Below are 15,888 nucleotides of genomic sequence, written 5' to 3' on the forward strand. Positions count from 1 at the left end.
AGGGAATACTTTGGAACTGATTTCCAAAATTAAAATCACTTAGAGCTGACTTACTGGTGTTTTTAGTCTTATGTTGAACAATTAAAGTTTGAAAAACTTGGGGGCCAAATTAAACCACCGGCGGGCCGCCAGTTTTACAATATCAACATTTCTATTTTTTTATGCCCCCTGAGCGTGCTATCTCTCTCTCTGTCTCTCTCTCTCTCTCTCTCTCTCTCTGTCTCTATCTCTGTCTCTCTGTCTTTCTCTCTCTCTGTCTCTCTCTCTCTGTCTCTCTCTCTGTCTCTCTCTCTGTCTCTCTCTCTGTCTCTGTCTCTCTGTAGAACAACATATGGGCTTATATATATAGAATGAACAGAGTACACAGGCATCCACTAAAATGGGATTGTACTTCATCTTGCCTTGTTTAAGGTTTACATTACCTCCACTACTTATTAGTATCTAATTACCCACAAGCCCATATGTTATTCTACACTGATCCTTATAGAAACTGAATGTTTCTCCAGACTCCCTAGCAAAATAGCGACCAGTGACTTTAGAAAACCTCAATGAGTGGCAGTGAACTAATGAACGGGGAGGGTTGAACTAGAGAGGTGAGTAAAGGAGGGCAGGAATGAGAAGGAGTGTGTAAGAACAGGTTGGCCCGGTCCTGTGGAACTAAATAGATTGTAAACAGGGAGGGGCACAGGTACTCTTTCAGTCAGCTTAATCACAGTGCTGACACCAACGGGGACACACGCTAAAATAGGCACAGGTAGTGTGTGTCTTATCTGTGACAGCGAGAGAGGAACAGAGAGTGTGAGGGGACCAGAGAGACTTGTGTTCTGTCCGTGGAGTGGAACTTCCACTCACCAAAAGATCCAGGATGTTCAAGAAGAAGGACAGTAATTCCTTGAAGGTGTCCGGCAAGATCAGCAAGTGAGTCTTTAAGGAACGATAGCAAACTCGGTCATGCAACCCCCTCCACTCTACCTCCTTCCTCCTTTCCTCTCCTTCCTAAACTTGGATTTGTTTCATATCTCCTGTGTTTGCTGTGTTGCCCTCTTTCTCATAGAATCCTCTGGAATCTCCTTTGTTTATTTCATTCCTAACTCCTGGATAATGCAGATTGGAAGGTAGATGGTTTACTGTGTGTTTTGGCATGTTGCTGTAGTTAAGAAGACCAACTTTGTTCTGTGTAAAGATATGAAGAGAAGTTTTGTTTGTCTCTTTGGTTGTCTTGATGTTATCGTAGGTTTTGCGGGGGTTTTATGTGACCTTAGGTCAGATTTGCTCAGGAGAAGCATTAGAGGGGCTCTCAATCACCTGTTTGTGTATGTGTGTGTGTGTGTGTTTTCAGGTTACGTAAAACAGATTCTAAAATTTGATGGCGTTATCAAATGGTACGACTCATTAGATTCACTGTCACGACTTCTGCCGAAGTCGGCTCCTCTCCTTGTCACCGGCTTTCTAGCCATCGCCGCTCCATTTTTCATGTATCCATTTGTTTTGTCTTGTTCCCTGCACACCTGGCTTTCATTCCCCAATCACACTACATGTATTTATTCCTCTGTTCCCCCTCATGTCTTTGTGGAAGATTGTTTGTGTGTTACGTGTTTTTGAACGCACTAGGCTTGCGTGCGTTTTTCCCGTGTTATTTCACGAGGTCTGTTTTGTATACATTTGATGTGTTGTGACTGTTTTGCGCGTTATACACTTTGCCTCGTTGGCTGGAGTTTTTTTGGACACAGCTGCGTCCGTCTGTATATCTCTCCTGACGAAATAGTGTGTGCCTGTTCACAATGCTCTGCTCTCCTGCACCTGACTTCAGCACCAATACGCACACGCCTGACATTCACATTGATTTGGTGACTCTTCACGTCATTATAACATTCCCCGTGGAGGGATATATGATGGCATCAATATTTCTACTTGACCACAAAAGAGTAGGACATACAGTACTTAGATAAGGTAGATAGGGACATATATTTTTTTATCAATGTTCATCCATCAATCAAGTATGACTCCTATGTCAATGCGTCATCAAAAGCGTAGCCTGTAGGCCTACATTAGCAATGAATCAAATGTCACCCAATTTAGAAAAATATGAATCACTTGAGCTTCCCTAAGCTTGAAAATCCACCCTGACCTTTTGTTTTGTCACACCCTCAGCACAGACAGCTTAGCACCAGGATGAGTGGTGTTTATGTTGAGTCAATGGAGACTGATGTTGATGGTGATGTAACCTGTAAGTCTATGGGGGTTACACTGGTGAAAAGACTCCCACGAGAAAGATGGGAATGACAATGAAGCGTGAATACATGGAACGTGTGTTCGTTGGTCATTGTGATGCTATAGTAACAGGATGATTATCTTATAGTATGCATACACTACACCTGGACCGAGATGAAAGATAGAGGGGATGACCATTCGGAGAGTGAGAGGAGTGCCAATGGTTTCACCCCGCCTCAGGGTCACTGGTCTGTCTGTGCTGTTCAGCTGGTTTCTCCACAGCCTATGGGCGTTGGCTCACCCTCTTGCCACGGTGGTGCAAATGGGATATTTAAAGGGAATGTCCTTGTCTGATTGATAGACTGCTTGTCTTTCTGTTAAACACAATTGAAACATCTGTATCAACACTGTGAAGGGTACGACAGTACAATTGTTGATGAAGCATTTAATCGCAGTGAAGATACTTTAGTATAGTAGGTCTATCTTAGTTATGGAGGAGGACATTCGTGTAAAATCTAGGCCAGGGCCTGCATTTAATGTGTTTAAGGCACTTAAATAGTTTACCCAATCCATCACATGTAGAAGTTGTCATTGGAAGAATAGTGGTGTTTGTGAGTCCTGTAGTGCTGGTATTTAAAGGGGAGGTTAGTGACTTATCACCTCAGTGCTGGTTTGGTCCTTAGGGGCAGGTTGATGTGAGAACACAGATCTACAGATTACTGAATCTGTCATTTTCTGCTGCTGGTACAGGCATATGTAATCTCATTACATCATAATACATGTTTTACTGTTGATAACAACACTTTCATTTCAAAATGGCTCCTTAGGTTAAAAGGAACATGGGCAGAAATGTTGGGGTCGTCGAATGTAGTCAGTTCAGCAAATTCAACTACACAGTCAAAATAGTGGACTATTTTCTACACATGCACTGAGTATCTCCTGAATTGGTGAAATTAATTGATCCCAACTCAGATGAACAGTTGTAAGACGACAGTTACATACAGTATTTTACAGTTTATTAGGCAATCTGAATAGCCTGGATTCAAAGCTGTGGAAAAGTATTCAACACACTTCTAACCCTCTCTGGAGATCAATGCTCTAGCTTGAACACTGCCCTGGGAGAGTACCCACTAGGTCGGCAGATAGAGAGAGCAATACAGGTAGTCACAGTCACACAGAGGGAGTGACAGAGAGACAAACAAATAGTTGTTGTGGAATGATGGAATGTTCAGCGTTTTGGGAATACTCAGGTGGGGCAGTGATTCACCCTCCTGTTGATCCCAGGTCCTCACCTCTAGAGACCATTGGCTTAGGTCCCAAATGGCACACTATTCCCTACATAGTGCACTACTTTTGACCGGAGACATGGTCAAAAGTATTGCACTATGAAGGGAATAGGGTGCCTTCCTTGGTTTCAGTTCAAGAGTGTTGTCTTATGTAGGGCCAGGAGTTTTTCCTGAACACCAAGAACCCAGTGCCCTAGTTATAGGTTCTAACTATGGCCCAGAGTTCTTCCTGGTCAAGTCACAGAAGAACTCCTGGTCCTTGTAATACATTTGGACTTTTGTTAGTCTTGGACAAAGTGTTGATTTTGGACAAAGGGAGTTCACGGAGGACAGCTTCACACACATCTACTCTGTGTCACTATCTATTCTTAGCCTGTGGTTTTATATCTAATGATTTTGCGTGCTAGGTTTTGTAATGGGATAGCTTCCACAAGGATAATGGCCTCTGCATCCATCTTAAATGTTTAGGACCTTGACCTTCATTGGTCACTTAAGTCAAGGACAACAACTGAAGTGCTCGATTCAGACAGTCCACATTCCTCTCTCTGCTTCTTTCCTCTTTGTATTTTGTATCTTCTTTGCTATTTTTCTAAATCAGATCTTTAACCTTTAACCTTTGCCCTCTAAACAGGTCCACAGCCAATGACTTGGCCTTGGTGATTGCACGGATGCAAAAGAATTCCGACCAGGTGGAGAAAGATGTCCTCCGGGCCGAAGAGCTACTTGCTGTGGTGAGAATACATACTGACGGTCTCTCTCTTTCTTTCTCTCTAAATAATAGTGTGTCCATGGACTTCAATTCTGGCCACTAACCGTTCCGTTGACTCACCTACTGTCTTCATTGCCATGTAGGATGCAGAGAATGAGAAGAAAAACCGGCCCCTCCAGCACCAGAAAGTGGTGGCAAGCAACCTGTCTGAGGCTGAGGGCCTGCTGAATGACCTCTTCCTGGATGTGGACAAGGCCAAGAAGTGCAAACACCCCCAAAGCAGCGAGATAGAGAGCGAGTGAGTGACCTCTTCTAGGCCCATCCGACTGGGCACAAATGTCAATTCAACGTTTATTCCACATTGGTTCAACACAATTTCCTTGAAATGATGTGGAAACAACGTTGATTCAACCAGTGTTCCCAGTGGGATATCTCTTATGAACGCTGGTATCATTTGGGCCCTTCAGCTGCTTCAAAAAGATTAGTCTTTGCAGAAATCTATTTTTCCCTTCAAGACATTTGATCATTGGGGGATACAGTAAGGTCCATCTGGATTTATTTACTAAAACGTGTTGCTCTTGCCAGTTCTCTTTGTTATCATGCTCATGCTAAACATACTAAATGTCTTTTCCCCTCCCTCCCCTCAACCTTTTGTTCATTCCAGTGTCAGTCACCTCCATGACCGCTGGCTGAAAGACTGTGCCTTCTACCGGGACATCTATGAGCCTGTCAACGATGTGGAGCTGAAGCCCAGAATCGACTGGGCTTCGGTGCTCAATCAGAAACAGGTAAAATCAAGTGTCCTCTTCTTCTTTGGCAACTAACTTAAGACCAAGCCTCCATATTGTAAACATCCTTGTAAAAGCATGATGCTCATCCCCTTGACAAACTGTTCTGTTGACCAATCCAAGCTGAAATTGACTTCAGTTGTACTATATATTGACTGACTTAGCTAACACAACAGTACACAACACAACAACTAACACAACAGTACCCAACGTTCAGTTCATCGTTATCCTACAGTTCATGTTCATTTAAGGTACCCAATAAAAATGCATACTACCATAAAGCCTCTTTAGTTTTCTTCTGAGTCTATTTGTGTCCATGACTGACCATACCGTTCTGTGTCTGTCTCTCAGAGGGAGGTGAACACAGAAGACTATGGGCCCACCATGGTTGACCTGAAGAAGCAGATCGCTGCCCACAACCTACTGCACAAGGAGATCGAGGCCTACAGCTCTCAGCTCAGCGCCAGCTCCACCAGCACCAAGGTAACCCCTTCAACTCTCTCATCTCCGTGACGATGAATTCAAGGGTTCATGGATTTAATGGATGTGTTTGAAAACGTCTTGTAGCTAGTGAACATGACAACAATTAATTTGTGTTTCAGGAGGAGTATGCTGCCATCAAGAAACAATATAACAACCTTTTGGTAAGTCATAGTTATCATATGGGTACTAATGAGATCCAGAGGAGGCTGGTGGGAGGAGGAAATGGAGGACGGGCTCATTGTAATGGCTGGAATGGAATAAATGGAACAGAGTCCAAGACGGGGTTTCCAAATGTTTGACGTGTTTGATACTGTTCCATTTATTCCATTCCAGCCAATTACAATGAGCCCATCCTCCTATAGCTCCACCCACCAGTCGCCTCTGATGGGATCGGTGGGATTTCACTTTCAACCTAAAAGTAATTGTAACATATGTTCTCTTTTTGGTGTGACTCTTTACAGTTGTTATATAATATTGTTCTATTTCCACAGGACAATTCAAAATGGCGGCACCACTACCTAAGCAGTCTGTATGACTACATGCAGGGCTGTAACAAGGAGCTGGCCTATCTAGGAGACGAACAGACAAAAACCCTGAAACAGGACTGGAGCGACCACATGTTGGACCCTCCGGACGTCCGCAGACAGTATGAGGTGAGAGTCCATGTTAGGGGTCAAATAGAGTGTCACTCAATATCAGTGGACTTAATACAACAATAAAGTATGAAAATGTTGCTTGAGGATGTGCTTCATAGGTTTCTGGCATGGATGTACATTTAGTTTTCCATTACTGAAGGAGCCACGTTCAGTGACATCATATTTCATTTTTTATCTCATTCAGAACTTTAAGAGCAATAGCCTGCTGTCCCATGAAAGCGAAGTGAACAAACTCCAGGATGACGGAGATCGACTCATTGAACTGAAGCACCCGGCCAGCACCACAATACAGGTACATGCCAATAACCAATTCAAACTTTAAGTACACCTCCCCTTGTAGACTCTTACCATTTTACATTGTCTTCAATCAAGAATCGATCACTCTTCCGTAGATTAGACTTCTACATTTAGGTCCACCAAGTTTACAATGTTCCTGAAAGATATAGAGATTTTCCCTTTACGTGATGGCTTCATCTTTGTACTTGTTTCAGGCTCAGAGAGATTCTTTGCGGAATGAGTGGCAGAAGTTCCTCAACCTGTGCATCTGCCAAGAGACCCATCTGGATAACATGGAGGATTTCAAGAAGGTAAATGTCACTCAGAATACATTAACAACGTTTCATAGTATCTACATCAGCTTAGAATAATATTCAGACTTCCGTCTTCATTGCCAGAATGGAAAGGGTATCTTCTGTCTGGTTTTCAACCAGAAATGTCCCTAAGCACATTACCATAGACATTCAAACTGCAGCATGATCAGGAAACCGGATAGGTCAAAGATACTGTATGTGAAAAAGATACCATGTTCTGATGTGTTGTCTGTCTGTGTCCCTGTTCAGTACCAACTAGATGTGGAGACACTGTCGGAGTCTCTGAGTGAACTCAACTCTAGCCTGAAGAAAGTGGAAGGCACAACTGGGAGGAGTAGCTCAGCGATGACTCTGCAACTGGAGGTAAGAGAAGATATCGTTTATTAGTCCATACTAGATGGAAATTTGTCTTCTGCTTACTTCCAACCTCTCTGATACACACACACACACACACACACACACACACACACACACACACACACACACACACACACACACACACACACAGGTAATGCCAGGATGTGAACACTGATATCTATTGTACATCTGGATGCAGTTCCAATCTCATTGAATCTTTGGTGTTAACTTGCGCAGTAAACTTTCAACACACCCATGAATCATAAAGATGCTACATTGCATTTCATTTTGCTAAAAATAAATACAACTCATGCTTTTACCTCTGCGCATTTATTATCAATGTCAAATAAATATATTTAAAAAAAACATTTTCAAGACCATTCTTTTTTCTACAATGTCAATTTATGGGCTTTAACTCCCTGCACCACAATAGAGTAATAAATGGTAGTGTGCGTGTTAACACTTCACAGCTAAAGACATTACATTTCTTTCACACGTTATCAAACGTTATCATGACATTACCCTACTACATTATGTAAATAACGTGAAGAAAAATGGTTATGCTGAAATGCAATACAGGTGGTCACAATTTCACCTTACCACTCTCTCTCCTTCTCTCTCTCTCTCGCTTTCTTTCTCCATCTCTCTCTCTCTCTCTCAGGCGGAGGAGAGCACGGTGCAACGCAACGAGCAGCTCCTGGCTGACCTGAGGAAGAGGAGCACCACCATCGCCCCCCTCAAGCTGCGCCGCTACCCGCCCACCAGGTCCACCACCGTGGAGTCCCTCTGTGACTGGAAGACTGAGAAGGTATGACCAGCTGCTCTTGACCTCTCACCTTTCAACTTTGACCCTGTCCTGGAGCCTCCACCACAGGTTACGGTATGAAGTCAAAGCGGTTTCGAAACCTCTGTAGAATCTTTGATAAAGCTACTAAGCAATGATGTGACTACTAGAATAGAATAGAATGCTCTACCACTGCACTGAGAGGTGTGTCAAGGCATGCAACGTAATGTAGGCTCATGTAAACATCCAAAAACCAAACATTACTGTGACTAGGGAACTCACTAAAGTAAATTAAAGTTCCTAGATACCTCAGTATTGGGCATTGTGTTTGTAAGATGAAAAGGAATATTTACATGTGATCCATTCTGAGGAAAGTTCTCTCTTTGTGTTCTTTTAGGCTGAACTCACTCGAGGGGACAAGTTCACCCTCAAGTCGAATTCAGACGTTGAGAACTGGGACGTATTGACCAGCAGTGGGGCAACCAAAACCTTTCCAGGGGTCTGCTTTCTGATCCCACCACCTGACCCAGAGGCTATTGCCACCGTAGACCTGTAAGCAACAGGAGCATATGTCATTTATGACATATGGACAATAATACGTCAATTTTGGGAATTAAAATGTCTCAGTTCTAATGATTTTTGTGTGTGTGTGCGCGCACAGACATGGTGATGTCCTTGACGACATCAAGAAGAGGAGGGCGGTTTATTTAGGCGCAATGAAGGACAAGATCCGTTGCGTCGAAGAGAAACCCGTATACGCAGGTGAGAAAAAGTTGCTCTATTAATCCCAGTACCCCAAAACAAAGCCTTCCAAATAACTCTGGAACGGCAACTGTTACTGCTATGATCATGAACTGTAAATAAGAAGAAATGGCTTCTCTAACTTTTGATTCAACCTTGTCCCTAGACCACACTGTGATATCACATTCAATTCATCGCGTCATGTAAACCCCAAGCCACAGGGTATTTATGGGACATGTGTACATATACAATATGTGAAATTAACTACGGCAGCAGATAAAATGGCACCCTATTCCCTACATAGTGCACTACTTTTGATAAGGCCAGATTATCTTTACCCTGTGTCCCCCACATAGCTCCTCCGTCCAACCCCAAAGCTAAAGCCGTGGCCGGTCAGCTGGATAAGCTGGATGAGGACCTGGTCAAAGCCAAGCAGGGCATGTTGAGCCGTCTGAGGGCCCCACTGGACCGCAGTGACCCCACCACTGACTTGGCCAAGAGGGTGAAGGAGCAAGAGGTGAGAGAGAGGGAGACTTGTTTTTAACTTTATTGAGATAGATACAAGTGGAAATGAGCAAGGAGACAGAGAAGGGGGAGAAAGAGAGTAGAGGTGGAGCCGGGATTTGTACCTACGCTGTGGAGTGATATGTGTTGCAGGCCACATTACCCACTAGACCACGCTCAGGCACAGTCTAAAGGGGACATTCCGCTACTTTTGATAGATAGAAAGCATGTCTACCAGCCATTGTAACGTACAATATATCATCATGCTGGTTAACTAGCTAAATCTGAATAATTATAGATTGGCATTGATGGATTCGTGCCTCCTAAAGATGATGATGACAACGATGATGAGTCTAATGACTATGGCGATGATGATGATGATCATGATGATAGTTATGATATTGTTGGTGAGGATGGTACTGATCCTAATGATACGGTGGTTGTATCTCTTGTAGAAAGCAGCAGATGCTCTGGCAGCTATGGAGCAGCCGAAGCTGGAGAAGGACGTCTCCAAAGGCCTTGCAGCCAAACTTCAAGCTGTCAAGGATAAGCAAGATGGCCTCGCAGCCCTGGCCGACCTATTTAACAAGAAGTACGACCATTTTACAGACATACATTATCACCGATCACCTGTCTTAGCGATATGATATTATCAGAAAATAGCATCAAACAGCAGATCTTGCTGTTAATTATTTTATTTTTTTTGCCATTTCTTCTATAGGGCTAATGCATCTCTGAACCTGGAGAAGCAGATCAAGAAAGTGGATGGCATCGTCTCTGGCTTTGAGGAAAAGCTGAATAAGGATGGCCCTATCCCAGATGTCCCCAATGCTATTCAGGCCCGCACCCAGGAGATCCAGGTGGGTGGGACAATTACCAGTGCACCCTATTCCCTATATAGTGAAATACTTTTGACCAGGACCATTGCCTACACTGCCTTGGATTAGTGTGCCATTTTGGACACACCTCAACTTTAAGAGATCCAAATAGATTCTACAGTATCCTTGAACAAATTGGACCAGAGAATACTAGAGGTCGACCGATTATGATTTTTCAACGCCAATACCGATTATTGGAAGACCCCCCCCAAAAAAAGCCGATACCGATTAATTGGCCGATTTTCTATATATTTGTAATAATGACAATTACAACAATACTGAATGAACACTTATTTTAACTTAATATAGTACATCAATAAAATCAATTTAGTCTCAAATAAATAATGAAATGTTCAATTTGGTTTAAATAATAGGCTGTGATTCAATAACAAATTAACAGGCACCGCATCGATTATATGCAACGCAGGACAAGCTAGATAAACTAGTAATATCATCAACCATGTGTAGTTAACTAGTGATTATGTTAAGATACGTTTAATGCTAGCTAGCACCTTACTTTGGCTCCTTGCTGCACTCGCATAACATGTAGTCAGCCTGCCACGCAGTCTCCTCATGGAGTGCAATGTAATCGGTCATAATCGGTGTCCAAAAATGGCGATTACCGATTGTTATGAAAACTTGAAATCGGCCCTAATTAATCGGCCATTCTGATTAATCGGTCGACCTCCAGAGAATACCCTAGTTGTTGACTTGAAGTAATAAAGGACTGTATCATTTGACTGCACATTTTAGTCATCCCTTCTAATTTAGCTAAAAGCACACCACCAGGACACATTTATCATATCTGTTCTCTACAGAGTCTGCGTAAGGATGTGGCGGGCTCTCAGAATGAACTGAAAAAGCTGGGCCAGGACCTGGAGACCAGCGAGCAGCTGTGTAGTTCCCTGCAGCAGGGCTACCAGGAGTACTGCCCAGACATCCATCGCCAGGGGACCCAGGTCAAACAACTACAGAACCGCTACTCTAACGTCAACAACCAGCTGAAGGAGAGGTGAGCCCAGGGCCACTGTCTGTTAGCTAACGTTGACTACACACACCATGTCTGCAAATATATGGTATCAAAATAGTCCATTCATTTGCTCGAACGTCAGATGAACAGAATAATTGTTTTCAGTTTGTCATCATGAAAGTGTTTTTCATTGCGTTTTTCTGTCTCAGAGAGGGCCTCTTGCAAGAGGCTGCAGGCAAGAACCAGGAATTCCAGAACACAAGCAAATCTCTGAGCTCCTTCCTGAAAAATCTGCCTGACAACAAGATCAGCCCCAACGATGACCTATCACAGGTCAACTCCAAGCAGACCTCCCAGAAGGTCAGTTTGTTTGTGTCTCTGAAATTGTTGGCGATATACTTACAATTATATTTTAAGACACATATTTTGCAATCAAGTTTAATTTTGTAATTTTTATTGCAGAGGGTGGTGGATGACATCAAGAGGAAGGGAGATGACCTGGATAGAGTGGTTGACCTTTCCCAAGATTTGCAGAATATCCTCAATGTAAGACTCGGATGAAGTTACATTATCCTACTGCATCATGATTAACCTTTTATTTGTGTAACAGATATTTAAATATTTGGATATTGAATAATAAAATCTTAATTTCAACTGCTTGTGCAGGAATATGAGGTCAACACTGACAAATACAGCAGCACCCTCGACAATGTGGGAGCCAAAGATCCCAAAAAACGTCACACCTCCACCCTTGCTGATACTGTGCAGAACCAGGTAATACATAAAGAATGGAAGTCAATAGACACAAATTACATTCATGTTTATCAACTTCTATGCAGACCAATGTAGGGTGCATCATGTTTTCCTGCATGTTTTCTTGAGCACTGTGAGCTGAAGGATGGCTGTGCTTCTTTGTATATTACAGGAAAAGGCTGTGGTGAACCACTATGCTAAAACATCAGCTGAGAATGACCAGCTGCTCAATCAGATGGGCTTTGCTAAGAACCTCATCGCTCAGGTGAGTTGGAAAATCTAGCTGCACATAACTTCTTTCCCACTGCCAATTTTGATCAATTGAATGTGTTTAGGATACAAAATTATGAAAATGTTGAAGTATTTTTTGTTTACTTTTTGTAGAAACATGAGAAACAATCCACAGAACCAACCATGAAACCAACCATAAACATAAAGAGCCTGCAGCAAGAGTTGAGTGCGGAGAGCGATAGGCGCAGCCGTGCTGAGACTGATGTGGAGACATTCAAGACCAGGATGTTGTCTCTGAAGAGCCGTAAAGGGATGCATCGAGTTGAGGAGAAGGAGGTACTCGAGTACTACCGCGACCCTAAACTGGAAACCGACCTAAAAGATATGGAGGACCAAATCCACAAAGAGGCCTTGAAGCGCAGCCGTACCCAGGGTGAGATCGAGAGTGTGAAAATCAAAATCGCCAATTTTGGGGACGACCTCAAGTGCATCAAGCCCAAACTGGTGACTAGAGAGGTGACTGAGTTTGAGAGAGATCCTCAGTTGGATGTAGAAGCCTCCAAGTTAAAAGATGAGATCGGCAAGATAAAGAATGAGGTTCGAGTAAAAGAGGGAGAAGTCATTCAACAGAAGACAGAGGTCACCATCCTGAATGCTACAAGACCCAACATCAGGGAGAAGGTTATGAAAAAGGAGGTGATTCGATTGGAGAAGGATCCAGAGATGCTCAAAGCTGTTAAAACATTTGAGAAGGAAATCGCAGATGAAGGCCACAAGAGCAAGACTCTGAATGACGAGATCTTCCAAACGAGGAGCCAGATCAATGCATTGGAGAGGATCATTCCCACCATTCAGCCCAAGGTGGTCACCAGGGAGGTGAAGAAAGTCGAACAGGACCCTGAGCTCATCAATGAATTCAAGAGGATTCGATCAGGCCTAGAGGGAGAGAAAATTGAGACGGACTCTCTGGTCAAGGAGGTCTCTCAGCTCAGAATTCGGTATAGCGAGGTGGGGCAGTGGAAGCCCAAGGTCGAACTCAAGGAAATCGTCAGTGAGATCTACCGCATAGATCCACAAACAGAGTTGGAGATAATGCGTCTGAAGAAAGATGTTCAAGACTTGAACAAGCAGCGTTCTGACTTACAGGACCAGATCACTCTGGTCATGGTCGATCTGGAAGCCCTGCGTTCCAAGAAGCCAAAGGTGGAGCTGAAGGAAGTCATCCAAGACGTGGTGAAAGAGGAGAGGAGCCCTGAGAACGAAAGAGAGATACAGAGGCTCAATGATCAGGTGAACCATCTGCACCGTACTTACAATAATGTAGAGGACCAGATTAACCTCCTGAGAAAAGAGAGGGACGAGTGGAAAGCAGAAAAATCCAAGGTGGAGACAAAGCTTATGACCAAAGATATCTTCAAGTATGAAGATGATCCGCTCTTGGAGAAGGAGGCAGATCGGCTGAGAAAGGAGGTACGTGAAGAGCAACAGCGTCGCCGTACCATGGAGGAGATGGTGTTCGACCTGCAAAACAAGTACATCCTGCTGGAGAGACAAAAGCCAGAGGAAATAGTGGTGGTGCAGGAGGTGGTGCGTCTACAGAAGGACCCCAAGCAGATAGTTGAGCATGATAAGCTTGGCAGGAGCCTGGATGAGGAGGTTAAGTCCCGCCGGCAGCTAGAGCTTGAGATGCAAAAACTTAAAATCTTAGTGGAGGAGAAGGAGAACCTCCTAAAGCAGAGTGACGAACATCAGAAGATGATTAAAGTGGAGTTTGAACTGAAACAGATCAAACTGCGCATCAAAGAGCTTGAGAATGCCCCACCGCCCGTCAAGGAGAGTATCGTTGTCGAGGAGGTCCTGAAAGTTGAGAGAGACCCCAGACTGGAGAGGATGACCAACGGTCTTCGCTCAGACATGGACAAGGAAACCAGTGACGTCCTGAATATTCAGAGAAACATCAGGAACACCAATGTCAAGCTTGAGCTCCTTCAGCGAGAAAAGGCTGTAGAGAAGACAGTGTACAAAGAAGTGATCCGGGTGGAGAAAGACCAGGCTGTAGAAGCAGAGAGATACCGCCTGAAGGGCCTGGTGTCTCAGGAGAAACATGCCAGGCAGGACCTGGAGGAAAAAATCAAACAACTCTCTGATAAACTCAACCGACTGAACGGCACTCAGTCGAGCACTTCTCGGGAGGAGACAGGTCTCATTCTGGCCAGGGACACCTTGCAGAGGGAGAAAGACAACCTCACCCGGGAGCTGAAGAAGTTGGAGTCTGAGAGGCAAGACATCAGCGTATCGTTCCAGCAGCAGACCAAGCTGATGAGCGAGAGAAGCCAGATCAACAGGCAAAAGAGCGTCAAGATGGAGTCTGACGTGCAGCGTCTGGAGAGGGAGATACTGGATGAAAAAGACACGATCCACCAGAAAGACAACACCATCAGGGACCTAAAAAGGGACAAGGAGAAGGAAGACCATACAGAGACCCGGACAAAGGAGACCAATGTCTCCACTAAAATCACCATCTTGGACCCTGATACTGGCAAAGAACTATCACCATATGAAGCCTACCTGCAGGGACTGATCGACCGTACCCAGTACATGCATCTGCAAGAGCTGGAGTGCGATTGGGAGGAAATAACTTCCATGGGACCTGATGGGGAGACCTCTGTGCTGCAGGATCGCAAGAGCGGCAAGCAGTACTCTATCAAAAATGCCTTGAGAGATGGACAACTGACCCAGTATGATCTGCAAAAATACAAGGATGGGAAAATGCCTATTTCAGAGTTTGCCCTCCTTGTTGCAGGTGAAAAAGAAAAACAGCCCAAGTTCAACTCAATCACATCAAAGCCAGCATCCTTGCTAAAGTCGTCCCCTACCAGCACTGCCCCTGTTCCTGCCCCGAAGGAAAGATATCCTATCGCTGGTGTAATTGACACAAACACTGACACATGCTTCTCCATACGCAGTGCAGTGGCCCGCAAGCTGATCGAAAGCGGCACGGCACAAAAGCTGTTGGAAGCACAGGCTGCTACAGGGGGCATCGTTGACATCAGCAACAAGGAGAGATACTCGGTCCACAAAGCAGCCGAGAGGGGCCTCATCGATTCGAGCCAACTGCAGAGGCTACTCAACGCCCAGAAAGCCTACACTGGCGTGGAGGACCCCACGACCAGAGAACGCCTGTCGGTGGGAGAGGCCGTCCTGAAAGGTTGGATGCCCAAAGAAACTGCCCTGCGTTACATGGAGGCGCAACACCTGACGGGAGGGCTGGTAAATCCCAACAACACGGACCGTGTGGGCATACAGGAGGCCATTAGAGCCAAAATGATTGACAGCACCATGATGAGAGAGCTTCAGGACGAGTACAACTACGCCAAGGAAATTGTCGACCCCACAACAAAGGATAAAATCAACTACAAGCAAGCGATGGCCCGCTGCAAGACAGATCCTCAGTCTGGCCTACTGATGCTACCTGCTTCCTCCAAAGTGTCTGGCAGCAGCTACACCCCCACATACAACTCTCATCGATTTCCTTCTAGATAATAGACCTGTTAACAGTGTGCTTGGAAGGTATTATTGTCTCTAGGGTGAATAATATGAAGTCAAATTATATTGTATAAACATAAATATCAATACTACCCAGAATGTATAATTTAATTTTGTCTGAAAATACTGCATAGCTCACCAAGGTCATGATTGTTGCTGCTGAGTTGCTTTTGTTTACCAAATTTGTTTGGAGATGGCAGAATCTACTCTAAAAAAGGAAAGTCAGGAGTTTTATGTTTCTGTTTATCCTTGATATTATTGTTTTACTAGAGATGATGGGACATGGTGCAATGTTACAAAGTTTTGCTTGTCTATGTCTTATTATTTTCCTGACACTGATCCTTTTAAATGCAACCTTGATACTGTATCAAGAAAATAATTATTAAAGATTAGATCGTCAA

The 15,888-nt window shown here is 44.1% G+C and overlaps 1 protein-coding gene across 1 annotated transcript; it reads left to right on the plus strand.

The window, feature by feature from the left end:
* The first annotated feature begins 674 nt into the window (after positions 1–674).
* LOC106588289 (envoplakin) lies at positions 675–15,888 on the plus strand. The gene is made up of 22 exons (XM_014177127.3): positions 675–918; positions 4,129–4,228; positions 4,350–4,504; positions 4,871–4,994; positions 5,346–5,477; positions 5,597–5,638; positions 5,969–6,130; positions 6,318–6,425; positions 6,625–6,720; positions 6,973–7,086; positions 7,742–7,888; positions 8,262–8,416; positions 8,526–8,626; positions 8,962–9,122; positions 9,565–9,701; positions 9,831–9,969; positions 10,806–10,999; positions 11,167–11,317; positions 11,420–11,503; positions 11,624–11,731; positions 11,883–11,975; positions 12,095–15,888. The coding sequence occupies exons 1-22, from the start codon at positions 866–868 to the stop codon at positions 15,482–15,484; spliced, it is 5,946 nt and encodes a 1,981-aa protein (XP_014032602.3). The 5' UTR covers positions 675–865; the 3' UTR covers positions 15,485–15,888.

This window comes from Salmo salar, chromosome 02, assembly GCF_965601325.2.
Source record: "Salmo salar chromosome 02, fSalSal1, whole genome shotgun sequence".
Taxonomy (NCBI): Eukaryota; Metazoa; Chordata; class Actinopteri; order Salmoniformes; family Salmonidae; genus Salmo; species Salmo salar.

Excerpts from the sequence above, each read along its gene's own strand:
- LOC106588289 (XM_014177127.3), top strand. The coding sequence starts at position 866 with ATGTTCAAGAAGAAGGACAGTAATTCCTTGAAGGTGTCCGGCAAGATC. Across the intron at positions 6,426-6,624 it reads CGGCCAGCACCACAATACAG|GCTCAGAGAGATTCTTTGCG; the intron begins GTACATGCCAAT and ends TACTTGTTTCAG. Across the intron at positions 11,504-11,623 it reads ATTTGCAGAATATCCTCAAT|GAATATGAGGTCAACACTGA; the intron begins GTAAGACTCGGA and ends CTGCTTGTGCAG.